The sequence below is a fragment of the Alexandromys fortis genome, unplaced genomic scaffold, assembly GCF_014885135.2.
Source record: "Alexandromys fortis isolate MF-2015 unplaced genomic scaffold, M_Fortis_MF-2015_v1.1 scaffold_14, whole genome shotgun sequence".
Classification (NCBI taxonomy): domain Eukaryota; kingdom Metazoa; phylum Chordata; class Mammalia; order Rodentia; family Cricetidae; genus Alexandromys; species Alexandromys fortis.
Genome location: NW_026067910.1, coordinates 16,384,390 through 16,411,587, shown reverse-complemented (window position 1 = coordinate 16,411,587; position 27,198 = coordinate 16,384,390). Strand labels below are relative to the sequence as shown.

Genomic DNA, 27,198 nt, shown 5'->3' with positions numbered 1-27,198 from the left:
CTACATCCTTAAACAGGTACAACACACTTTCAGGTAAGAAAAGTCCTCAGTCACCTTTTAAAAGGCAAAGTGCAATGTTTTAGAGATGCTGTTATGTCAGTTTGAGATACATAACTCCTATGAAAAATCAAAAATAAAGCTTAATAAAAGAAAGATATACTTTACCCCTTTTGGTCTGAAGAATCCATCAATACATGTCTCACAATTTATCCCAGCCGTGTTTTGTGTGCAGTTGATGCACACACCCCCTCCGATGTACTTTCCGTGTATGTTTAAACTCAGATTTCTTTTGGCAACATTTTCATCATAATAGCATTCTTCAGCTTTTCCATGACAATTGCATGCTACAGTCAAAATAAAAAGCAGTAAGTACTAGCTTCATGGTTTAAATATATTTAAAAATATTTCATTATCCATATAGTATGGACACGCAAGTCCTTATTAAAAGCATTTGTACTTATTACATATATGCCAATAAATGCATTCTTGTAAGGGATTTTTGAATAATTAACATCTATAAATTCAACTGAAGGGGAAAATGCCAATACAATTTCATATAGTTCAGTCTATACTCCATTATGACAGATAAATTATTGAACAGAACACTGAATGATTAACAATCATGTCATCTATGATTAATAATGCCCCTGGGTGACACTCTGCACTATATCCAATGGGTAAAATGGGCAGGGAGGAGTTAATTAGTCCCATTTTCATCATTAATAACAAATAAAACTTTTCGATAGGCAAGATTCTCTGCTAGTTATTTTATATTTGCTACTATTGATTTCGATTATGATAAAATCCTCTTCAAAAATCACTAAACCAAGTCAGAGACAGGGGAAATTGCATACAAGGTATCTTCCTTGGTATTGGACTCTGTTCTGGAGTGAGATTCAGCAATCTGTATTCCAAATTGCTGGTACAGTCCTCCACATTCAATGAGAGATTTACATGGTAGGTATCAAGACAGAATGAGAGCCCCAGGTAGTTTGGATTGGATGTTCTTGCCCTTGATTAGCAGTCATGTGATATAAGTAATGCCCTCCTTTCACTGAGACTCAGTTTCCACATTATTCTTGAGACAGGCAATAGTCATTAGCAGACAGGAAGGTTTTAAAAGCATCAAAGGGGATGATACATGCAACATGATTACCATAATGCCTTTTAAATAAGTTCAACTGATTTGTCTTGCTCTGCACCCTCTTTATATTTTTCATGTTGCATTATAGGAATTCAAGACAGTGGAGGAAAAATCACTTTTCCCAGAAAAGACTTGGTAAGGTTTTGAAATATATATAGAATTTTTATGAGGTTAAGAATCAGGTGATGTGGGATTCCCTTCTGTATGCTGGGAGAAAGAAAGCAGAGTCAGAAAGAAGCCATGTAGCCCCGCTGGAGACAGATGCTGGAATTTTACCCAGTTAGCCACAGCCTCTTGGCGATACACAGATTAATGGAGATGGGTTAATTTAAGGTATGAGTTAGCCAGAAATACGCTTAAGCTATTGGCCAAACAGTATTGCAAATAATATGGTTTATATGTGATTATTTAGGGGCTGAGCAGCAAGAAACAAACAAGCTGCCTTCCTACAATTGAGGAGCAATATTTGTCTCCTTCCTCCTATAGATTTGGTTATCTTTTCTTTCATTGATTTGTGTTTGTGTATCAGAGGACACACACACTATGTATGTACACAGCTGTTTTGTGTATGTACATAGTCTTCTGAACTGTCTGACCTTACTAACCATACTGTTCTGTCAATAGCAGCATGGGTATCAACCTTGTTAATGACAAGTTGTCAGGAAGTTTCTCCTTAAGCAACAGTGCACATATACTGGGGTCCTTGAATAAGGTTGAGAGCTAGATTCTCATCCGTGAAGCTAAACTCCTTTCTGTGTTGAGACACTTTCAGGAATATTTTGCTGCCATTTTATAACTTACTTCTTTCATTTGTTTTGTAAACGCAAAATATTTAAGAGAATTCTAGAGAGGCATGTTATAAGAAATATATTAGTAATAATGACTAAAATAATGCAAAAATTAATTATTGTAATATGGCCTATCTACAGATACCACCTCTGAGCTAAATTATTGGAAGTGTAATTTCTATTTTAGACTAAAGGTGTGTCAACTTGAATTTTAATATATTGACAAAATGGCCATTCCATGATGTTATGTTAGATGACTCTCTACCCAATAGACATGATCAAAGTCATCCCCCATAACCTTACTAATATTGTATCTTATTAATACGATTATTAGCTCTATCAGGCATTCAGGTATTTGTTAGGAGGATGGATGCATACACTGACAAATCAAACAAGATTTTTATCATCTTAGTTGCTGTGTCTTCATCTTAAGAATCATCTTTTTTTGTCTGAATTGTGAATGTCAGTTTTTGTTGTTTGCATAACAGCATTATTATCTTTCTAACTGACATATAAGATCTCCTAATATAGTAAGAATATCTCTTTGTCATGGTTGTGGAAAAAGCCTTCTCCAACCTGCTGACTTTGGATTTAGAATATAATAATTTCAATATATTTGTAGAGTTTTGAGCTTTATTTTAGGGAATACATAGAAATTAACTCTCCATGCATTGTAAATAACTTTATGTGTTTAAGAAAAGGCACACAAGTATTTAAACATCCTCCTTTAAATATATATTTTAAGGAATAGTGAAAATTCCACCTGTCAGCATAGAGCTAAATATGCAATGTAGTACAGAATTATCTACCAGTATTTAGAATGGATGTAAAATGTGGGCTAATGTTTGGTGCTTGAGTGGCAGTCCTCACATTCTCTGCAACCAAAACCCTCTATCTGCCTATCCACAACAATGGTACTGTGCCTCCCTCTAGGTGGATGGCTTCAGAGGACAGGGATGGTGTCTGCTCCCAATGAGCCATTTTCTACTCTGTCAGCAGCAACTTTCCACTCCACAGGAAGTCCTTGACATATGCTTTAAATAAAGCCTTTGCGAGAGAACGAAAATTTGTCACTATTCAGAGATAAGTTTGCTTTAAAGAAACTAGATCGATAAAAATCCAAATTAAACTGAAATTAATAAAAAACTGATCATGTCTTATATAGAGAGTTTTCCTATCATAAGATAATTTCCTAAATATTAAACTTAGAAAGGAGACATTTTCTGTTTAGCTTTATAAGTCAAGCTGGGTTGCTTAGCTAACTTATGATTAAGATACCCATTTTTAATTTATGGACTTCGAAATATCTTTATTTTCAGAGTATGGAAACGCACCTTCCCCTCTGCCTTATAAGAAGAAAAAAGACTTAAAATACCAACATTTTAAAATTACATAAGAACAAATGGGTCTTACAAGAACAGGGATGACTGAGAAAAGCTGAAAACCAACAGTGGATCTACAGTGGTGTCTGAGCATTCAGTGACAGTTAAGTCTCTGTCTGTGTCCACTAATAATAGACATGTATCAAAGATATTCAAGAAATGGTATATGTGTAGCAACAAAAATCTCAAAAGGAGTGTGCTCTATGATTGTAGAATATTTTACTCAATTGTCTTAAAGTCTTACCACATCCATCATATGAGCCAAAATAAACATAAGCTGAATTTGTCTATATTCAACATATAGGGTTATATTTCTTACTTGATAGCAAGCTTGCTTTGGAAACCTTATCTACACTTTGAACTTAAAATATCTGGTTTAGGCTGGCTCACTGAAATATTAATAGGAATTCAGCTGAATTTGTCTTACTGACAGTGTGAGTCTACAGTTCTGCAAAAGCATATATTGAGATCATTTTTTGCCTTAAGAAAATCTAAGAAACAGAATTCTCTAGAATTCAGGTCACAGGAGCTGGAGGGATGACTCAGAAGTTATGAGCACTGACTGCTCTTCCAGAGGACCCATGTTCAATTCTCAGCACCCACATGGCAACTCACAACTGTCTGTAACTACAGGATCCAACACCCACACACAGACATACATGCAGGCAAAACACCAATGCATATAAATAAAAATAAATAGTTTACATATCTAGAATTCAGGTCACTTGGGTGGACTACTTGATTAAATTAGTCTCTAAACTCAGGAAGTGACTTTTTAGTCATTTCCCTAAAGAGAAACAGGCATTCATCTTAACTCTAAGATAATCATTCAGAGTAAGCACTCTCTTTGACATACTATTCGCTACTTTTCTTTTTCTCTTGGTGCTCATGGTTCATCAAAAGCTATAGCATAGTGTGTGCTAATAATCACCACAGATGCCATTTTATTATAACTAGTCCTATAGTAGTGTTGCTATGAAGATTCTACATTTAAATTATTTGACTATTGATAATCAGTATGCCAAAGCTATAACTCCCCCCCACACACACATTTACCGAAGCACTCTTTAGGGTAGTCGATACGTGGAATCAATCTAATGACAATTTACTGTTCTCGTTGGCATCATGAAACTGAGAGAGTAGGACCTAAAAATGAGACTAAAGTCTCATGCAGTAGCCAACATTATTCAGAGCATCTGACAATTTATACTCTGAGTGTTAAGAAGATTCATGTAAGAAATGTATTCATAGAGACAAACTGCATATGGCAAAAACATGTTTTTCCATAACAAACAAACAAAAAAACCAGCTGAAGTAAATTTACTCCTATTCACTCCATCGAGGAGGAGCATGAATACACATTCCAAGAACAATTCTGTGTTTTGAAGACCCTGAAGTCACAAGACTCTCATCTTGATTTTTCAAAAGCATTGAGAATCCTTGCATGACTCCAGTCTTGAACTGCTTTCCCACAATGTCTGTCTACTGAAGAATAGAAATGTGGAATGTGCGCACAATGGACTACTATTAAGACAGAGGATGAAATATTCTGCTTGCCATCAAATGAATGGAACTGGGTTATGTTATGTTAAATGTAATAAACCAGGCACCAAGAGGCAAATACAGCATGGCCTCACTTAACATGTTTAATGTAGTCTGTGTGAGTTCATTAAATTTAGACATAGAATGTTGATTAATAGTAACGGGCAAGAGGGGGTGGGAGGGAGAGATGGGCAAAGGTCGGTCACTGCTTACTAACTTACAGTTAAATAGAAGAAACAGCTTCTGTTGTCCCACTCACAGAATTATAATGCTTTCTACAAAATGATGTGCTGCCCTGTTCACAGCAGAAGGGGGCTTGATGTTTTTACCACTAAGAACTGATAACAATTTAAGATTGAACACTATGCAAAGTGTATATGTAACTGACACATGAAATCCCATGAATTCACGCAATTTTAAATGTCAATTTTAAGAGTGAGATTTGTGCCCACAAAGTTTCAGTTCTTGGCCTCCGTATCACCTTCCACTATCTTTCCTAGCCACTGTGCACAAGCATTGTGCATGCTAAGTGTGATTCATAAATCCTTCCATTCTCTATGAATAGCCTGGTTCTAGCGTGAAGTTAATCTCTCACCTTTGACTGGGCTCTCGTATGAGGCGATGGGTGTTTAAAGGCTATTTTGGGGGTGTAAGAGATTATCTGGACTGAGAGTGCTAATTCAGACTCTGCAAATATCTCTGTTTAGAAGTTATCTCCATAGGCTCTAGGCTTCACTTTCTGCTTACTTACATTTCTGTTTATGTGTGTGGGTTTCCGGTTGTTTCTGTTTTCATGCTGCCTGTTTCTGTTTGCATATGCTTATATGTTTGTGTGCCTGTTTCTTGTTGTGTTCCTGTCTATGAGTGTGCTTGAGTGCTTTTGTTTGTGTGTGCTCTTATATGCATTTGTTAGTGGTTGTGTATGTTTTTGTATCTTTGAGCTTATATGTTGCTTTGTATTTCTTTGTGTTTCTGTGTCTGTGTTTTATGTGCATGTGTTTCTTTGTTGTATATTTATATGTGTGTTTGTAATGGTTTTGTGCATTTTCAGGTTTGTGTGTTTTTACGTATGCACATTTGTTTTTAATGTGTGTTTCTGTTTGTTGTATGTTTTGGATATGGTTATGTGTGTTTATGTGTGTCTTCATGATTTTTATGTTGGTGTCTAAATATTGAGTTCTTCTTGATGGCAAACTGTGTATAGAATTTTCTTCTCTGTTTTCATAATCCTTACATTTATGGTAAGTTAGCAGCATTTGATAAATATTTAGAAATTTAAGATGAAAACCCAAGAAAGCTGAGGTAGTAAGACAATTGGTTGACAAATTTACTAGCTATGGTTTTGGCTAAAATATATAGCTGGAATATGAGTTTGCCTAGCCAACATTAGCTCTCAATGATGTCCTCTGTGTCCCCAGCTAGGAGAACGACACAGGTGTCCTGTCAGGTCAGAAGCATACCTTCACACTCAGTCCTGGTAAGGAAAGTCCCAGCTCTCCACGGCTTCTGATGGAATCCCGGGCAGCAGCGGTCGCAGCTCTCCCCGCAGGTATTGTGCTCACACTCACAGCGCGATTTCTAGCCGCAAAGGGAGAGGGGCATATTTCTGAGTGTTGCATAGAACCACAGAAGAGGGGCTGTCTCTGAAAGGTGGGTGTAGGAAAACACTAACGTATAAAATCGGGGTCATCGTGTGCAGGAGACAGTGGCAGTGCCGGGGAGACTACAAATCTGCACCAGCGTGGTTGGTCCCTGCTGTAGTTAGAATCACTGGGTTTAGGTTCTGAAGAGACCAGAGAGTCCCAGTTGAAGACTGAGTTCTGCTTCTTCAATATCCTGGTACTTTCTTCTCGTGGCACATGCCTAATATTAAGTCTTACTTCAAAGCCCTGTTCAAAGTCTCGGAAGTGACAAAACAGGAAGCTAGGCTTCACTTTACATCTAGGTCCCGAGGAAAGGCAAGAGTTTAGAATCTCTGTTACTATGGCTTTTATCTCTGTGCCCTGTGTTCTAGTCTCTATTCATAGCCTTTCCAAGGCTGCTTTTGGGGTTCTCACTACTTGGGAAACACTGTTCATCACTGACCTCAATAGATAACGCCGCACAAGATACACTCAAACTAGTCCTGAAAAATTAGCCATCTGCCTGTGATGTGATGTACAAGTCATTAATTAGAAAACGAACTTCGGGTATAACGTTACTTGTAGTGAAGTTTTAGTACATGCAAAAAAACCAACCAAACAAAAACAAAACAAAAAAAAACAAACAAACAAAAAAAAAAAAAAACGCTGCATGGCCTTATAAACATCCCCTTATTTTCCAATTCAATTTATCTCTTCCCTGTGCTGCACAGTTGATGATTCTGAATTTGCCAGTTTGTTTATGACAAGAGAGAAACACATGCTCATTCATCTTGAGGCTGTGTTCACCTAACACGTTCATTGTCGTTGATGAAAAGTTCTACACGAAAGCTTTCGAGCCTATCCGAATACTCCCTTCTAACCAATTTCTTATTGCCCTCCCCCACATCACAGGGACGTCGCTTCCTGTCACAGGGACACTATTACGCTTACCTCTGTGCACAATTTTCATTTCTTTGCCTGATTTTTTTTGATTAAAAAATTTTAAAGGACTGGACAGGTAGATTGATGGCAGGCATTCTCACAAAGCTAAATCGTGCGCCAGACTGTCATTGCTAGAGAGACGTCAAAACAGACGCCACTTTGGAACCTTTATGGGAGAAGAGAGGTAATCTGTTTTCTGATGCAATGACGGTTGGACTCAAAGTCTATCATCTTAACTGCCAGCTCCATTTCACCCTGGCAAGGCTTCCCGTGAAAGCGTTTAAGTGGGGACCTGACACCCATTCACAGCAATTCCTTTCAGTAAAGCCTCTCTTGAAGCATTTTACAGTGCTGCATTTCATTTTGCCTAAGCGGCCTATAAATATACATACATTTGTTGCCGGATCAAGCGGACAAGCCCGGGCATGACCGTAACAGATACACATCCCACCAACTGAAATATCCTTGACGGAGTAGTAGTACTGAAAAAGAAAATTAGAAAGAAATGTCAGCATCGCTGAAAGGGGAGAACAGGAAGAGCAGAAAGCAGGATTAGGGCAGTTAGGTAAAACTTCTCTTTTGCCTTTCTGGCTTCCTTACAAGCATTCTTGTGTTTTCCGATGTGAAGTAAGTCCTGGCTTGGCACTCATTGCCCCTGAAAGGAAGGCTTTCAGGTTGTGTCTCACGTCCACTGTGGGGATTTCTTTCCCATGGGCATTGCACTGTTCAGGCTGGAGTAGCCATTGCTCAGCAGTTCTGACCTTGGGGCTTAGGACAGTAACTCCTCATAAAGTTGTTTCACACAGTTTCTCTAAAACAGCCTCTTTAGTTGTTATCATGAGAAGCAGAGTGTTTGTGAATCAGATTATCCTGTTTTACTTGATAAATCTGAAATGGAACAGTACCTTTAAGGGAAACTGTGCTGGTAACAATGTAATTCTTATCCTATCCACAGGGAATTTCAAAGGGAAAAAGGGGCAAAGTGAAAGGCTGATGTCCCGAAAGCTTGCTTTTTCGTTATATTAAAATGTTCTTACAACTGCTTTTCTATCTGAAATTAGCACAAAGCTGCAGTATAGTCATTTAAAAAGTATTTATAATTACAGAGCTAGATGGAATTGAAATTTTAATTAATGTGTATTATGTTTTATAATCACTAGAGTTTTTTTTTTTACATTATTATTTGGTATCCAAATAACCCATTCAGTGAAAGAAAGCCCTCTTATTACAACTTCATTGAGTATAAAATATCTCACATATATAACCTGTGTGTTCTAAAAATCATTTATTATTCTATAGCGTTTTCTTTCGATTCTTCTTTTGTTTTTGCTATATGCGTATAGTATCTTATAAATATCTTTCCAATTTTATGATATTTGTTTGATCTAGACTTTGAATTAATGGAACATGTTGAGAAATCTAGGTAACTTAAAATTTTTTTCTCTTTACTTAACTCTTAATGATAAAGATACAAGTGGAGATAGTTGCACTAGGAGCTGGGGCAGTGTTATTGTAGATGCTTTTAAAATGAGGAAATGTATTTTAAGTGTAAATACATATGGCTTTGATTTTGAGTATGAAGAGCTGAAATGTAATATTCTGTTTTCACATGTTTAAATCTGCAGGTTGTGTTCATTGAACCTGAGCACTTTCAGAAAGCATATGCATATGTTGACCAACAGCTCAGGTACTAGGCCATTGCAAATAATATATGTATAATACAATCCCCACTCAGCCCTGCAAAAGGTGATAAAAAGAACAGTAATTTCTTCAGCGATGTTCCCTGTTGTACTTGTCAAAGAAGAATAAATTTCACAACAGTATTGTTCAGGCTTTTTCATTCTAAAAATAAAATTAAAGGTGATTTTTTTTCAGTCTGCAAAGAATCCAAACAGTGTTAAGAAATAATGATGACTTATGCATAAGGCAATTGACAATTGACAATCTGGTGAAATGTAATACAACGTAAAATTGCTTCAAGTTTGGAAAATAAAAGGCACTGGGACAACTACCATATGTTGTGTGGAGATAATTAAAATTCGGTAGTTATTCTGTGATGATGGAGAGGGTAACATGAGGAGAGGAAACAGGTGAAGAATGATGAGGAACTGTGGCACAAGCCATTGCATTATCAGTAGGTCTGGTGGTGGCTGTAGTCTAATCTTCATGCTCTAGATTTAAGTGTTTTGCCCTTAGGTTTGATTTCACCCTATACACATACTTTTCATACATATACCTCCAGGTGTACTGTATAGCAATTCTTTGTGAGTAGGTTGTACCCTAGAATTTAAAGCTGAATGTGTGTGGACAGACACTATACAAATTCATGGCCAGAGTACATAGGGAGTACATAGGGAGGAGTTGGGAGGAATCAAAACTAATAACAGCAACTGCTCTGATCATCCTTCTCAAAATAGCCTTACAAATTTCTGTTTGTTCGGTGCTGAAAGAAAACATACCACACACCATTAGCTCCGGTGGTCAAAGATCTGTTGAAAAGACTCTTCAGACTTTGGTTTGTTTCTGTTAATTTTATTCAAGAAAAAAAAAAAGCAGATTGTGGAATCGTTTTCCCAATGGCATGGCTTTTTATTTTAAAAAATTGTGGTCCATGATTTATTAATGGAGACCAGAATAATTGATGAGATATCCTGGTCTTTCCACCAGCAATATTGACAGCTCTGGAACTTTTTAAAATAATACATGCTTAGCCCTGTTCTATACCTACTAAATTAGAATGTGGTTTCCACAAGAACATAAGTTATATGTATGGTAAATATATAAAATGTATTTCTTCATGTGAGTTATGGCCAAAAGTGTTTCAAAATCCCTGTACTTAGACAAGTAGTATATCTCAGAGCCAGTTATAAAAATAGAGATCACCTAAAGTGACAGAAACTAATGCAATGTTTTAAGAAAATTATGAACAAGATATTATGCTCTCATTTTACAAAAGAGGAAATTAAAGTTGAAAAGCAGTGGAGGACTTGATAAATTCCATGTAATTAATAAGTCATAGGGCTTGAATTTGAACAAAAGAGAGTGTTCTGGTTTTTAAAGTCTCTAATGATAAATGTTCCTACAAATCACAGAACAATTTCTCTCTCGATCCTCGACCGACTATTAAGAAGATGGGCCTGGTGGCATTCAGGCTCCAGGGTTATTCCCAATACTTACTCTTCTTGTGACAATGGGGTCAATTTCTCTGGGGTCTTTGTGAGCAAACATCATCAAGTCAGCATTCAAGGTGCGGATCCGCTGGAATCTCAGGCGAATATAGCGAGCAGAGGTGAATTCCAGGAGCTCAGGGGATGGATCATCAGCACTTGGTCTCCCATTAATCAAAGAAATGTGGATCTACGTGAAGAAGAAAATGATTTACAGGGTTAGTTTGCCCCCTGCTTTCCCCACTTGGCAGATGAAGGCATGTGTTCACACATCCTTATGTGGCCAAGTAATGGAGGTATTTATGGTCAAGTCAATTGATGATCAGGTGATACTGTTGCTTATCTGACACCTGCTCCCAATACTGTAGGCTGAGTAGGTTGTAATTGTCTTTTCTAAGCCGTTGCAACCTCTTGTTTCCCAGAGCATCCTCGAAATTAACTATTAAGTCAACTATAATTTTCTACAAATTAATGTGCTCTCAACTGCTATATAGTAAAAAAACAAACACTTGGTGGAAAAATGTTAGCCATATCTGACAAAACTAGGACCCCGTCATGGATTCAAAATAATTCTGAACTTGAAATCTTGATGAGATGACAAATGGGGACATATATTTCAGAGATGATATACAGAGCAAAAATGTTAAATTTTGATGGAAGCAAGACAAATCTTGGCTTCCAGACAATTCAATAGATTTGTTTTTGTTCTGATTTATTTATTTTTTAGTAATTGATAGACCAAGAAGACAATAATTTACACAGGCCATTACATAGTATAAGAAAAAATGAATTGTCTGAAATTGTATTAAACCTGGATGTAATGGGGACATTTTTAACAAAATATAATTTATCACTATTGACATCAGAAGAAATATGATTTGATCAGACTATTCTCCATGTGCAAGTGAAACTTCCACAAATGCACAGAAAGTCGGTGTGCTTTCACTGCAGTACTTCAAGAGCAGATAATTCTTTTCTTCTTTTTCCTTATTTTTATTAGTTTTCCAAGAATATCATATAATACATTTTGATCACATTTACCCCTCTTCTCAATCTTTTCAGATCTATCCACATTTCCTTTCCCACCCAATATTATATAGTTATATAGATTTTTTTTAAGACTGTCAAGTACAGTGTGCAATGCCCATTAACTCTTGCATGTCTGGCCTTCACTGGAGCATGGTCTACCCATCAGAGACCATTCCCTAAAAAGAAAATGTCTCTTCCTCCCTCAGTGAGGGTCACCTACCCATAAAAGAGCAGAGAATAAACTGTTGGTTTGAATAAAAAAGAACTACTGCAAATAAAGGAAGTGGACCCTTAGTACTTTTAAAAATGCTTTTAAATCATAAGGAAAAGAATTCACAATAAATATGAGCAAAAATGATATAAGTGCCTTATTGAAGAAAAATACAAATATAACTAGATTATCAACTACTGATAAAATTCTATCATTTATAATAAAGTAACTGATAATAAAAAGTGCATTGATAAACTATTTTTCCAGTTTTTAGTTTTACAATGTTGACCAGCTATGAAAACACCTTTCAAAAACAAGACTAGCTTTGTATGGTCACATGTCTAACTTTTGAGTGTAAAGTACAAATACCTCAAACATGAATTGGACAATACATTTCAAAATGAGATATGGGCAGGATTATTGATTTGTAGTTTCTCTTTGTACAACATAATACAGATACTGTAACATATATGAACTGAATGTATTCAATAGATGGGGAATTCCTACTTTTCTTGCCCAAAATCCATTTTGGGGTATTGATATAAGAGGTGGTGAGTCCTTTAGGAGGTAATTAGATCATAAGGGTGACATCATCCTGAATGGGATTAGTGTCCTAATGAAATGATGCCAGAAATCTAGCTTTGTCTGCTCCAAGAAAGAACACAAGTTCAGAGTATGCAGTCCAGGAAGAGAGTTCTCACAATAGATGAGTGCCATGCTGACCTCTGACCTTAGTCTGCCAGCTTCTGGAGATGTGAGAAATCTAGTTCTCTTCTTTAAAGCCACACAGAGTAGAGTGTACCAGCTTGAACTCACACGGGAATAGCCTTTTAGCACTTTTTGGAAGAAGTAAAAGACCGAAAGCAGTTTCATACGCTGCATAACTACATACTGAATTTTGGGGAGCAGTTAAAAAAAACCTCTAACAGTTCCTTTAGTAACCTGTAAGAATGTAATGTCACCCACACAATAATTCAATCAGATCTAAATCATAAAGATATTGAAATTGACTGGTGCGTTTTGAAAATACCATATACAAACCTAGACATGCGCACACTCACACATACAAATGGGACTAAAATATCCAAAGAACTAAAAGATTTGAGCCACAGTGGAAGAGAGTTCAGTGCAGTGCATTTTGTGTGTACACTGCCATCTTTACTGAGGTCAGCCTCGGAATCTTCATCTGCTTAGAAGATAGTATATCATCTGTGTTAATTACATTTTCTGGCAGGCAAGTCGATGAAATGTATTTCCGTCCTAGAATTCTACTTTTAGATAACTCCAGAGTGCATTTTACAAACTGACTGCCAATAAACTACTTCAGTCACTGGAGAAATATAGCAAAACGCTGAGATGAGAAACTGATTGGATGCTACACACGCACTCACACCACATACACCAGACTAGACCAAAATGCTTCATAATTAAAAATATGAAGCATCCCAGCTAATCCAATCCAACGCTGATATTTAGTGATGAATCAATTCACTGAATCGACACCCAGCAGGGAGGTAGAACACATGCTCTCCAAAGCTGCTGAAGCCCACAGCACTGCCCATCCTCTACTGCTGCAGATCTGAAGAGTCATTTACATACATTTTCTAATATTCCATAGGGTTGGCTAGATGCTAGGTGAGCAAAAATAAAAATAAAAAAAGAAATGTGTTTTAGTTAGGTTGTTCTCTCTGCTTAAGGAGAAATCAATTAAATGTTCAAAGAAAGAGTAAATGATCCATGAAGCTGTTAAAACTTGTTTCTTTTGAAGGTTAACATTGCCACCCTCAGAAGGTTACAAGTGTTTTTTAATTTGTGCCGGAATTTCTTTCCTGTCTTTTCCTGACTGCCCGATCCCCAAATGATTTGAAGTGAAAGAGGAACTTATTGAATATTTTGCACTCTGGTTTTTGAGTGTCCTTAATGTTTCCTTGACGCTGAAGCTATGGGGAAGCACGATTTACTCTGTTGGAATCGGCGAATTTCGCACATTTTTTGAAGGCATGCATGTGCTCATTTAGGTTAGTCAACGATAGGATAGCACGGTGATATATGCAGCAAAAGAAGGCTTTTCCTCACAGCTTTGCTATGCTCATCAAGTTGGTCTGCCAAGAGATCTTGTGACCGTAGCTAGTCCCAAGCTGTTTCTGGGAAAGAAAAAAAAAAGCAAAAAACAAAAACAACCAGCTGTTGCTGTTTCCTTAGACTCCTCTCTCTCTCTCTCTCTCTCTCTCTCTCTCTCTCTCTCCTCTTTTCATCCCTCCCTCCTCTTTTCCTCCTTCCTTTTCTTCTTTCCTCTATAATGTTGAATCAGATATTTTCTCCAGCACAATAGTAAGTAATTTCAAATTTACAGGATTGTTTAGCATACTTCTGATTTCCTACAGAGTGACAAGCAGAGGGTGTTTGTCTTCAAAGACGATGAAATGTAAGGGCTTCTTGACACCTCTGCCTTGCTGGGAGACCCCAGGAAGCTCTGAAGTCCAGTGTCTTCTGCACTGGTTTCTATTACAGACTCACTGGTGGGTAGAGAGCCATGCTGCCTCAGGAATTTGTTCCAGCTGAATATATCTAACCGTGACTATCAGTTGACCTTTTAGATTTTGAAATCACTTTTCTCAGAAATGAGTTTTCATACACTAATAAATGGGAAAGCTCATCAGAATGTTTCTCTTTCATAACCAAATAACTTTATCAGCAGTACATTCTGAGCAGCAAACAACTTTTTCCCTTTAGGTAATCATGCTATATGCCATGTTCTCCCTGCAGATGGGAAAGACCTCTCTACGTCTAGCTTTCTTTACTTTGAATACAGTTTTAAAATATTTTATTCAAAAAATAATCAGATTTCAGCTGCCAGCAGTCATGGCACATGCCTTTAATCCCAGCAGTAGGGATGCAGAGGCAGGTGGATCTTTGTGAGTTTGAGGTTAGCCAGGTCTAGAGAATGAGTTTCAGGACAGCCAAAGCTGTTACACAGCGTTGCCCTGCTTTGAAAACAAACAAAACAAAGCAATCAAGCAAAATTAGATTTCTACCTGGAAAACTGCCTTTTCTTATGTGTCTATGTCTGTTTTAGATTGTTGGCAGTGCTGTAGTTCTAATAACTGTCTCAGTGACACAAGGTTGCCATGGGAATAGTTGGACAAAGGAACGAAGGAGGCTTAGAGATCCGTGATTCACATCAGAAACTTTGCAGTGGGTAGTGGGAGGGGTGAAGTTCGGACAGTAGCATGTTCCCTTGGAATATTTTCAAATCCTCTTCATATCGGCACCTCTAAGAGTGTGCCAATGAAATAGACACAGCACGATGGAAGTAGGCTGCCCCCAGGTATTCAAACCACAAGTCTGTATTCCAGAATGAGATGATCTACTCACATCCACGGTAAAGGTTTCATTCAGAAAAGAATGGAAGCCATCTTGCAACCTTGGAAATCGAACCACGCCTGGGAGATGTAGACTGTGAAGATGACCTTGAAAAACTAGCCCAACTGTTTGGTCTTAGAGTGTGAACACAGAGTGTTTTCAGAACGGAGACAAGTAATAGGAAATTTAAGAAAAGAACACAGCATCTCCTTTGCATCATTGCCACCAGCACAAGGTAAAGCTAGGTTTTCGCCCTCAATGGCTCGTTTTTGGGCCACACCTCCCTAGTGCTCTTATTTCTCCAAAGCTTCTCCATCCCATGGTGCATGCTCTCACAGAAGTTACCAATGATCTCCATTTTATTAGCTAAAATGACTAGTCCTATGTCTTCACCATATCGGAGCTACTATCAGTAAGTGAAACAATTAATTACACTGTTAACCCAGATGACAACACGCTGCCCTCATTTTGCTCCTGCCTTGTCTGACTTTCTCTTCTCCAACTCCCTCACTATTTCAGCTTGAGATACCTTATCTGAAAGCTCTAGACAGAAGTGTGTCACTCCAAACTGCTGCACATCTTTAATATTTTCATATAAATAATATATGAGACCCATCTTAAAGAATGAAATTAATTTGTTTTATTTTGGAGTATTTCACTTTGAATTTCTGGATGAGGTCACTTGTATAACACCTTAGTTCCTTCCTTTTAACATTAGAGTGACATGGTACTCCATTCTTGGCCTTTTCTGCCACTTTTAAAATATATATATATATATATATTTTTTAAAACCATCACACACCAAAATTAGTCAGATCAAAAGTCTATATAGCTAAGTGAAATATTCATACTATTAGGATAGCTAGGTAGAATGGATAACGAGGAACATCATGATAACCTTTACACTTTAAGTATCAAATATATTTTATGAACCTTTTCATCACCAAAACAATAACAACAACAAAACACGTTTTATTTTTGTTCACTTGTTTTCCTGCTGTAATCTCAGCTACTCATACAGTCATTCCAACAAAGTCCATGGCTTTCAGTACCGTCAATGTGTTTTCTATTTCTAAATCCTCAGGGCTGACTTTCATGAAAGGCAGAGTACAGAAACTATCTACTAACTCGGTTTACATAGCTGCCCAATACGTATCACAAAATGAGATCCTGTTTTTTATCCCCAGCCTGCTCAATTTCACTAAATAGCTATCTTTTCAGCTTCTCCCCACCAAAAGTTTAGCATCCTAAGAGACTCCCTCTGTTTTCCTACATCCTATGCCAAAGTTCTCTGGAAATCTCATTGGTTTAATTTTCAAATACATATATCAGCCAATCGCTATGCATTGCTTCCACTGAAACTGTCCTGGACCACATTCTCATAATCTTAAACCCAAGACATGACTGCTGTGCTTTCTCTGTATCCCCCAGAACATGAATTGTAAGATAGTAGAAAGCTATGGACTTTCATTTTAAACTAATCTAATCCTAAGCATAGTGGCCAGTCTCTGTCAAAAATTAAGGCCTAATTTAAAATTTTTGAATGAAGTTAAAAAAGCCCTAAATATTTAGTACTTTCTGATACTTTTCTTTCTAAACAAAAGAATTTCTTAGGATTCTTAATGAAATCTTCTATTAATATGAGTATGCTATTTTCAAAAAAATCAAATTAAGAGTAATTAACTTTCCTATTTCTTTAATTCAGAATATTTTAGCTTAAGCTGATTTAAATAAACTTTAAATATTAACTCTGGTCTATTATTTCCTTTTATCATAATTTACTAAGCATGTTAATATGACTTCAATACAAGGCAATTTTAATATACCAAGTTTTTCTTATGGTGTACCATTTTTATCTGAGAAGAATACATAAAAGTGGATTGGGAAAGCTATGATATTGCATTTGAACTTAGGAACCATTAACCTCGATTTAATCAACCAGAAAAAACCCTATCAACAGTTAATCCCATATTTTTAATATATTATTGAGAAAGCATTAAGTGTGTCATCCTGAAGGAGCAATTTCTGTAAAAAAAAGTTAATGGGATCTGCTTGTAAAAATGCAGATGCCCTTTCAGGAGCCTCAACACTCCTTCTAACTAGAACTGGAGATATTTTCTTTGTAGTACACGGCATAGTAATTTAATCTAGAGAGCCTTTGATAACTGGCCACTTCACTAGCTAGTCACAAACCCAATGGAAGAACTATTCCTCCATAGTTGATGATTTTAGAGTTGGCTGGAAAGTGATGCTTCAAAGATGAGACGTCAAAGACTACATGTGGCCCCGACTTCTTAAAAATCCTATTGCAAAACAACAGACAGATGTCAGCATAGTGAACTGAGTATGCGATATGACTGCACCGCTGACTACTCTGTGCTTGGACTTCCTCTTCACACTTCTTTAACTATCCCACTCCAGGTATTTTGTTCTAGACACAATTTTTGTTTCCATTGCCCTAAAACTGATATTGGTTTTCGTCCTGTTCTTTTGAGTTAAAATTCTTGCATTTGTCTTTCCTGGATGAAAGCCTTGCCTGCCGTGAAATATTTAAACAAATTCTTCACTGTCAAATCGATTGTCATTAATAAATTGAAACATAATAAGAAAATCAGCTATCTTCACAGAATATTTGTCATCTCTTCTTTTTACTACCCTGTTCCAGTGAGAATCAAAATCCTGGGCCCAAAGGTTTGCATGATTTATCAGCCAGTTAAAGAAAAGAATCCTTTGCTTCTTTTTTGCAATGGAATAAGAGGATAAGACCGTTTTGTCACTCAATATCAAACAGATTTCATGGTGCAGTAATTTCGGTGTTCCATAGAACTGTGGAAGACACAGAAGGTCTAAATTTTAAGCAAGCACATGAACAGCGTCAACGTTTCAGCTTCTTTAAGGGAACCACTTTTCTGAAAGTCTCAATGTTGGGATGGATTGTTTTGGAATGTATGTATGTTTAGAATGTATGCTGGTCTTCCTGCTTTCAACAGCTTAAAACAATCCAGGACAGCATCTATTTCTAAGTCCCTTGTTAAACGTGAGCTTTGATCATGTTCATTTGAAACATGCCCTGATGGGCAATCCATAATCCATCGTAGTTTAATGAGAACATATGACTCCCACTGGTCATGATGGATAAGAAGAACCCTGACCACTAAATGCCTAGAAATTTCAAAAGAAGAACAGTCATTACTAAATGTGCACCCACCCCCACCCCCTTTTACTTCTGATTCTTAAAGGTCTTTGAAATATGAGAGTTCCTTTTACATCATGCTTTCTCAATGCCTTTAGTGTAATATAACAGTGACCTAAGGTGAAAATGTTTTATTTACCATTGTGTTTTTTTCTTTCTGCAGTTCTGTAATATTTTCATGGATAAAAGAAGACTTGTCAAAATAGGTTTTCTCAGTCTCTTTGGGGAGCTTCTCATTTACATTTTATCAGATGCAAATGTCATTGCTAAATCTTTGTGCTGTCAAGCCAAGACTATAGAGGGATACAGTCATCTCCACTGCCAGGAAGGAATCCAAGTGAAGCAGCTCCAGAACAAGCCAGGAGGGAAAACACCAGAAGGAAACTCTCTCACTTTCCTCAGACATTTGCATTGCTCCAGATTTTGGTCTGGGTGTGTCTCAAGTAGAGATAGCCTAAGAAAATAAACTCATTATTCATCTGTTCCATTCCCTTGAGTATTCAGTAGGACCTTATAAGTATGAACAGCATCAGTTATTATTATTAAGTTTCTAGATATCCAAAAACATTACTCATGATCAGGAATGCACTAACTGAAGCAATATTAACCCAGCTAATGCTTCCTGAGGAGGGGTGCTCTTACTCTTTTTGAAGGAAAAGAAACATTGAATTTTAAGCAATTATGCCAAAGCATAGCTGAGATGTATTCTAATTCTATTCTGATATCACTCATTATGAACTTCACCCATCTTTTCACTATCCCACAAATCAGCAGTTCAATAAGTGTCCATTTGATGTGGAAGTCCCCTCTGTGTGCTGTGATTACCATTAATGAATAAAGAAACTACTTTGGACCTATAGCAAGGCAGAACTTAGGTAGGCAGGGAAATCTAGGCTGAATGCTGAGAGGAAGAAGGGCAGAGTCAGGGAGAAGCCATGGATCTGCTAGTGACAGACATGCTGAAACTTTGCTGGTAGGTTATGCTTGTGGTGATGAACAGATTAATGGAGATGAGTTAAATTAAGATGTAAGAGTTAGCCAATAAGAAGCTAGAGCTAATGGACCAAGCAGTGATTTAATTAATATAGTTTCTGTTTGATTGTTTTGGGTCTAAGAGAGCCGGACATGAAACAAGAGGCCCCACTTCTACAAATTTGTGCCCAATTTGGGGCTCAAACCCATGACTCTGTCATTAAGAGTTTTATGCTCTACTGACTGAGCTAGCTAGGGTTGCCGGGAATGAAATAAGAGGCTTTCCTCCTACATTCATTCACTGAAAACACCTGGTCTTGTAAATACAACTAGAAGACTTATATTGACAGGAAACTTTCTGATGAGTCTGCTCCATAAATCTGCTCCCTATTTTACCATTGAACATGCTTCCATACAGTTCTGGAGATGACAGCCTCAAAGTATTATTTTCATTTCCTCTTTATGCCTCACCCATGAGTCTTCAGATTTTCTTTTATGGTTCTGGTTTTCCTTAATCTGTGTAGGATTTACCCCTACCAGTTCTACCTATTTTGGACTGTATGGTGTAGAATTATTATTATGCTCAAGACCTACTCAGATATCACTGGACTAGATTGAGAACAGAATTCTTGAGAGGCAACAGGCTTGAGGCAAAAGAGGACATAGAAGATCACTAAGTTAGGAGATAGTTTTGTACTCAGCGATTCATCTAACCACATATCATATTAAAAGTCTCTCTGGTTTATAAAAACAAACGTTTGAGAAAATCAGAACTATAGCTGCCTATATCTTGGAGTTGATGAATAAAACATTAATATTCAGAAATAAACCAAATTATAAATTTTTATTCATTTCAAAATATATTGAATTTGTTGTAAATGTGTTGTTATATAAGTATTTTATCAAGTGAGAAATAAATTGGTACACAAGACAGTTTATACTTTGTGAATATTCTGCAAGATAGAAAGTACTGAAAATTTAAGCTTCAGGGAGATTAAAAAATATTTACGTTCAAAATAAACAGCTGTGTAATTGATATGGTATTCTTTAATACAGCGGTACAAATTAGAGCAAGTTCCAAGTACAATGAAGAGTGTTCCATGACCTACATTGGGTAGCACAGAATCATTGGTCCCTTAGAAGTCATAGAACAACACAAAGGATGACGAAAGCAACATTTTCCAGTTTTGTTTTCAGTCCCTGTGTGGGAACACTTGTTTAAAATTAAAATAAAGTCTTGGAACTGACAGTGTAATTAATGTGCCAGATCCAGTGTCATTCCACTGGAAGAAAGCCTGCTTGTGTGTGAAGGAGAAGTCCAGTCTTCTTTCTGTCTCATTCCCTGATTCAAATCTTTCTCAGAGACAAGGTATGTTCAGACCTCACAAATGTGCAAATAAAAATCTGTACAATTGTATGGATTTGGTATCACATTTTGTGATGACCACTGATAATCTCAATAGATTTAAGCTCCCAAAAGATCCTTCTAAAAAGCTAAAGATGTAAGAGACTTCAAAATAAAAAGACAATACTGATATTCGGAGGAGAGTTTAGATAAAGCTCCCCAGTGCAGAGCATGTTCCTTAGGCTCACCATATTCCCGAAACCGCTGACATTGTATTTGCAAGCTATTGTCACCACCCCACCCTCACACTTGCATGCCCCTTGCTTGAACACTTTCCTTCTCCTCTTATTTTTATTCTCACATTATTAACTTAGGGTAGTTCCTTTAATATCTAATTTTTTGTATTGTTTTTATTGAGGTATATATTTTTCTCTGCTCCTCTCCCTTCCTCCCCCTTCCTTTCTATCCTCTCCCATGGTCATCATGCTCCAAATTCACTGAGGAGATCTTGTCTTTTTCTATTTCCCATGTAGATTAGATCCATGTATGTCTCTTTTAGGGTTCTCATTGTTGTCTACTCTCTGGAATTGTGAATTGTAGTCTTGTTTGTCTTTGATTTATGTCTCAAAGACACACATGAGTGAGTGCAATTGTCTTACTGGGTCTGAATTACCTCACTCAATAATGTTTTCTAGATGCACCCATTTGCCTAGAAATTTCAAGATACCATTTTTTCCCACTGGGTAGTACTCCATTGTGTAAATGTACCACATTTTCTTTATCCATTCTTCAGTCAAGGGGCATTAAGGTTGTTTCCAGGTTCTTGCGATGACAAATATTGATACTATGAACATAGTTAAGCACATGTCCTTCGGGTATGATTGAGGATCCTTTGGATATACAGCCAAAAGTGATATTGCTGGGTCTAGAGGTGGGTTGCTTCTCCACATCCTCCCCAACATAAATTGCCATCATTGTTTTTGATCTTGACCATTCTTACAGGTGTAAAATGGAATCTCAGAGTTGTTTTGGTTTGCTTTTCTCTGATGGCTAAGGAAGTTGGGCATTTCCTTAAGTGTCCTTCAGCCATTTTAGAATCATCTGTTAGAAGTTCTCTGTTTAGGGTTGTAGCCCATTTTTTAAAATTGGATTACTTGTTCTTTTGATGACTAATTTCTTCAGTTCTTTGTATATTTTGGAGACCAGCTTTCTGTCCAATGTGGGGTTGGTGAAGATATTTTCCCATTCTGTAGTCTGCTGTTTTGTCTTGTTAAGCATATTCTTTGCTTTACAGAAGCTTCTCAGTTTCAGGAGGTCCCATTTATTAATTGTTTCTCTCAGTATCTGTGCTAATGGGATTATATTTAGGAAGTAGTCTCCTGTGCCAATGTGTTCAAGAGTATTTCCCACTCTGTCTTCTATAAGGTACAATGTGGTTAGTTTTATGTTGAGGTCTTTGATCCATTTGGACTCGAGTTTTTGTGCATTACAAGAGCTATGGGTCTATTTTTATATTCTACATGTTTATTATATTCAGTTATGCCAGCACAATTTGTTGAATATGCTTTTTTCCATTTTATATTTTTTGCTTTTCGTCAAAAATTAAATGTTCGTATGTGTGTGAATTAATATCCAGGTCCTTGATTCTATTTCATTGGTCCTCCTATCTGTTCTTATGCCAATACCAGGCTATTTTCAGTACTATAGCTCTGCATTAGAGTTTGAAGTCAGGGACTGTGATGCCTCTAGAAGTTCCTTTATTGTACAGGATTATTTTAACTATCTTGGCTGTTTTGCTGTTCCGTATTAAGTTGAGCATTGTTCTTTCAAAGTTTGTGAAGAACTTTTCTGGGATTTTGATGGACACTGCATTGAATCTGTAGACTGCTTTTGGTAAGATTGCCATTTTTACTATGTTAATTGTACCTACCCAAGAGCATGGGAGATTTTTCCATTTTCTGATGTCTTCCTCAATTTCTTTTTTCAAAGATCTAAAGTTATTTCTTGTCCTACAGGTCTTCCACTTGTTTGGTTAGAGTTACTCCAAGAAATTTTATGTTACCTGTAGCTATTGTGAAGGGTGATAATTCTCTGATTTCTTTCTCAACCCATTTATTATCTGTATAAATGAAGGCTACTAAATTTTGAGTTAATCTTGTATCCTGCTACATTACCAAAAGTGTTTATGAGTTGTAGAAGTTCTCTGGTAGAATTTTTGGGGTTGCTAATGTAAACTATCATACCATCAGCAAATAGTGAGAGATTGACTTCTTCTTTTCCAATTTGTATCCCCTTAATCTCCCTTTGTTGTCTCATTGCTCTAGCTAGGACCTCAAGTACTATATTGAAGAGATATGGAGAGAGTAGACAACCTTGTCTTGTTCTTGAATTCAGTAGGATTGCTTTGAGTTTCTCTTCATTTAATTTGATGTTGGCTGTTGGCTTGTGTATATTGCCTTTATTATGCTTAGGTATGTTCCTTATATCACTGCTCTCTCCATGACCTCTATCATAAAGAGATGTTGTATTTTGTTGAATGCTTTTTCAGCATCTAATGAGACGATCATGTGTGTGTGTGTGTGTGTGTGTGTGTGTGTTTTAGTTTGTTTCTATGGGATTATATTGACAGATTTTTATATATTTAACCATCCATATATCTTTGGAATGAGCCCTACTTGTTCATGGTGGATGATTTTCTGATGTGTTCTTGGATTAGGTTTGCCAGTATTTTATTATTTTTGTATCGAAGTTTATAAGTGAGATTGGTCTGTTATTCTATATTTTAGTAATGTTTTTGTGTGGTTTGGGTATCAGGCTAATTGTAGCCTCATAAAAAGTGTTTGACTATGTTCCTTCTGTTTCTATTATGTAGAACAATTTGAGGAGTATTAGTATTAGTCCTTCTTTGAAATTCTAGAATTCTGTGCTGAAACACACAATTGGTTGGGAGACTTTTGATGACTGTTTCAATTTCTCCATATCTTATTTTGTACATATATGTTTCTTTATTATTATTTATTTACTCTACATTTTGTCTAGCAATTTCTTCTGAGATAAACTCTTCATCTTGAAAAAGGCCTGTTAAGACACAGGATGTTAAAAGGGAGGCAGAACAATGGGATGCCATAAATGGAAGTAAGACAACATCATCCTGAAGGGAAACTCATTAAATTCAGGAAGCAAACAATTCAGTAACTTCAGGAAGTCCCTGAAACTAACTAGATCGTTCTATCCCAGAGCATATAAAGCTGTAAGAACTGCAGAAAGATCCCCTCCAACAATCTGAGCTACAAAGAGGCTCAGAGCAGCTGAGCAGCATGGAAGAAGTAGAGACAAGTGAAGCTGCCAATAAGAATCAGAGAGCAGCTTTAGGACCTGGAAGAGGTTCAGACCAACTAAGCTCCTTGGAAAGAATACCCTTCAACCTTTAGGGCACCTTCAGGCCACACAGTGTGCTCCAGATTCCCAGCTTTCATGAGCTGTCACCTATCCCAGGGTAGACATTTTGCAATACAGCTGCCTTTGAGTCATTTCTTCTCATTTAAGTAACCCTTTTATCTATATTCCTCTAAGCAACCCCAACAAATCTCATTGACTTAAGAAGCTGAACAGTCACAAAGTTTCCACCTACCATGGAGAAGAAACTGTAAGGCATCTATGTGCTTGGATGTCAATGGAAGAACATGCATGAAGCTCTCCAAACACATCTTTGCGTCTCTGTTTTTTTTTTGTTGTTGTTGTTTTGTTTTGTTTTTTTGTTTTGTTGTTTTTTTTTTCTTATCCATATCCAGTTTCTATACAATCAGTTAAGCAAGAAAGGGTCAGAAGAGTTCCAAGATCAAGCCCTCCAGGTCTATGCTGAAATTATTGCCATGGTGATGGTCTGTGTTCTCATCCCTTAACAAGACATTTTCAGGACCTGAGGTCAAAGGAGGTGACCAAGAACCAACACCAAAGCTTCAGGAAGAAGGCTGCAGAATTACTAACATCTGGGCAGGAACTTGTAAGAGGAGAGAGATGAAAAGGGAAAGAATATGATGTAACAAGGGCCTTTCTATAAACCTAACATCAGACTTGAAAGGTGGGTGGGACTGCTGTATTTGTGGCTTAGCACTGTGATAGGTGCAGATGGCTAGATATTCTTAATGAATGTGGTTTTAAGAAATTGTTTCTCAAAGAAGCTTGATCTTCATTTTGTTCACTTTATAGAATGAATGCCAACAGTTCATCATCGGTGTCCCAAATGGAGTTAGGGTCTTCCCATTACTCTGTGCAGCATGGATCCTAATCATTTATTTACAAAGTTTGTAGGCCGTTGGCATGCTGCACTCCTGACATCTGTGAGGCTCCAGCAGATCTTGCGTCCTTTCAAAGAAACAGAGTGCACATAGGGACTTTGCCTCCCACACAAGCAGAAGATGAAGTTTTCTGCCGATTTACCAAGTACACAGTGTTCTTGTTTTTTTTCTGGCCTCTAGCTAATAATTGACCACAGGAAGCTGCTGGGCCATGCTCTCAAAGAAGCTCAGAAACAGTACACGTTGTTGGCTAGCTCGTGGGGGGCAGGACAGGCTGAAACTTAGGGCCTCGTTTTCTACAAGGACCGGTGCAGAATTACAAATAGTTTCAAACATTAAAAATTGAGGGAAAAAATGAATAAACCGTTGAATGTAGGACATTGATCATTTTTTTGTAAGTAATTCATCTAAAGGAGACATTGTTACACAACATTTCTTTTCTCTTTCCTCTTGATAAACACAGTGTGAATAAAAGGTAAAGGGAATAACGGATTTAATCAATCATCCAGGGGCCAGGGCAGAATTGCTTTCTCGTATACATTTGCTGCCAAGTTCACAGTCTCAGGTTTGTTTCCAATTATTTGTAAAATGTTTTCCCAGAAGAATTCATAATAGGTTGTTTAGGCACAGTTCCCTTTTCTATTAATGACCAAAACACAACTGTTCCTCCTCAGTCCAAAGCAAGGCTGGTAAATTAGGAAATTGTTATGGATGTTCTGTTGGTCTTGGGAGGTGTTGTGTTTGTTTTTATTCCAAACTGGCTCCAGCAAGAGCAGGGACAGAACTATCTCCTTGCTTTTCTTTTCCCTTTGTCTCTTTTACTTCACTTCCGAGTTAAGAAGTTCATTATCCTAACAATGCCTAGGAAACCCCAAAAGGTCCTATGTCCAGGTTACAGGATGTGACCCTTGCCCTTCTAACAACTTTAAACTTGCTCCAAAAAAGGATAAATTGTAAGCTAGTGAATATTTACTGCCAACATGCTATACTTCTAACACCTAAATATCACCTTCCTCTGCTATCTCCTGTTCCCCAGTAGTTTCTGCCCTAGGTTTTCATGTCCCTAACTATCAGCATGAAAAACATTCTCAGGCTGACTCAGGTGCAAGAGTGCAAAGGACGACACAGATTCACAAACAGGAGGAGTCATTCCCCGTTGGTTAGCTAATCATGGTAACTCTGAAACCTTGTTCACAGCAGATAGTGATTTGTACACCTGTGGGGACATGATGTCTTGCCTCCCCCTTTTCCAAACATTTCACCATGTCCTGTGGGTCTGGAAATTGCAAAGATCATGCTATGCTTTCCGTCTTTAGCTACAGTGAAACTGGAGTCACCCCTTGGCAGCCGGCTTTAAAAATAATCCCAGGCTTCTATAGTGCCAGTGTAGATAGACTGTGCTTCTATATAAGATTTCTGAAATCTGACCAACACTTAGTTCTTTTGTTCCATTCTTGAAAATTCATTTCCATTTCTGTTTCTAGCCATAATTAGACCCTTTGATTACATTATCAAACAACCCTTCCAACCATCCTCTGTTTATCTACTTTGTAGAAGCAACCCTTCAACCTAAATTCTGTCCTATATATGTTTCAAGTCCCCTAATTTCATATCTAAGTACACAACATTAAAAATGAAATTTAACTTCTTTTTTCTTTCTGAAGAAATGCAGTATTCTCTTTTCACTTGGGTATCTTCCCCCAGTTACACATCCCATTCCTTGAAGAACGTGAAATGACAAGATGACACCAATGATAGGGGAGAAATAATTGCTTACACTGCAGACATCAACAATGGCATATACAGTTTAGAGGGAAGTACACACAAACTACTCCAAACCCCATTTCTTTGTCAGGTAACAAAAGCAAACATATATGTAGGTCAACAAATTAAAAAATAATTATAAAATAAGTACTCCAGGGTTTGTCAAGTGGGTGCTGCTCATTTCAAATAATTATTTGAATTGATCATAAAAATACTCAAGTTATTTTAATCCTACCATATTTTTCTTTAGTCATGAAGTGACAAGAGGAAGACCATTTCAAGAACATAAGGTATTTGAAGAAAGAGAATAGGGCATAAATATAAAAGGTCCTGTCAAAACTCAAGCTGCAATTGGAGTATTGTACATGGAGCAGGGATGTAATTATTCCCCTATTACCCACAATTCCAGGGGACAGTTGAGCTTCAGAATTCTTTT

At 37.1% G+C, this 27,198-nt stretch overlaps 1 protein-coding gene across 1 annotated transcript in view; it reads right to left on the bottom strand.

Moving 5' to 3' along the window:
* Lama2 (laminin subunit alpha 2) overlaps positions 1-27,198 on the bottom strand; it is a 586,091-nt gene that overhangs the window by 345,559 nt on the left and 213,334 nt on the right. Inside the window, exons 5-8 of the mRNA XM_050138074.1 lie at positions 10,598-10,777; positions 7,813-7,902; positions 6,317-6,434; positions 166-344 (exon numbers count right to left, since the gene is read on the bottom strand). Of these exons, the coding sequence (XP_049994031.1) occupies positions 166-344; positions 6,317-6,434; positions 7,813-7,902; positions 10,598-10,777 (567 nt within the window). The remainder of the gene's footprint in view (positions 1-165; positions 345-6,316; positions 6,435-7,812; positions 7,903-10,597; positions 10,778-27,198) is intronic.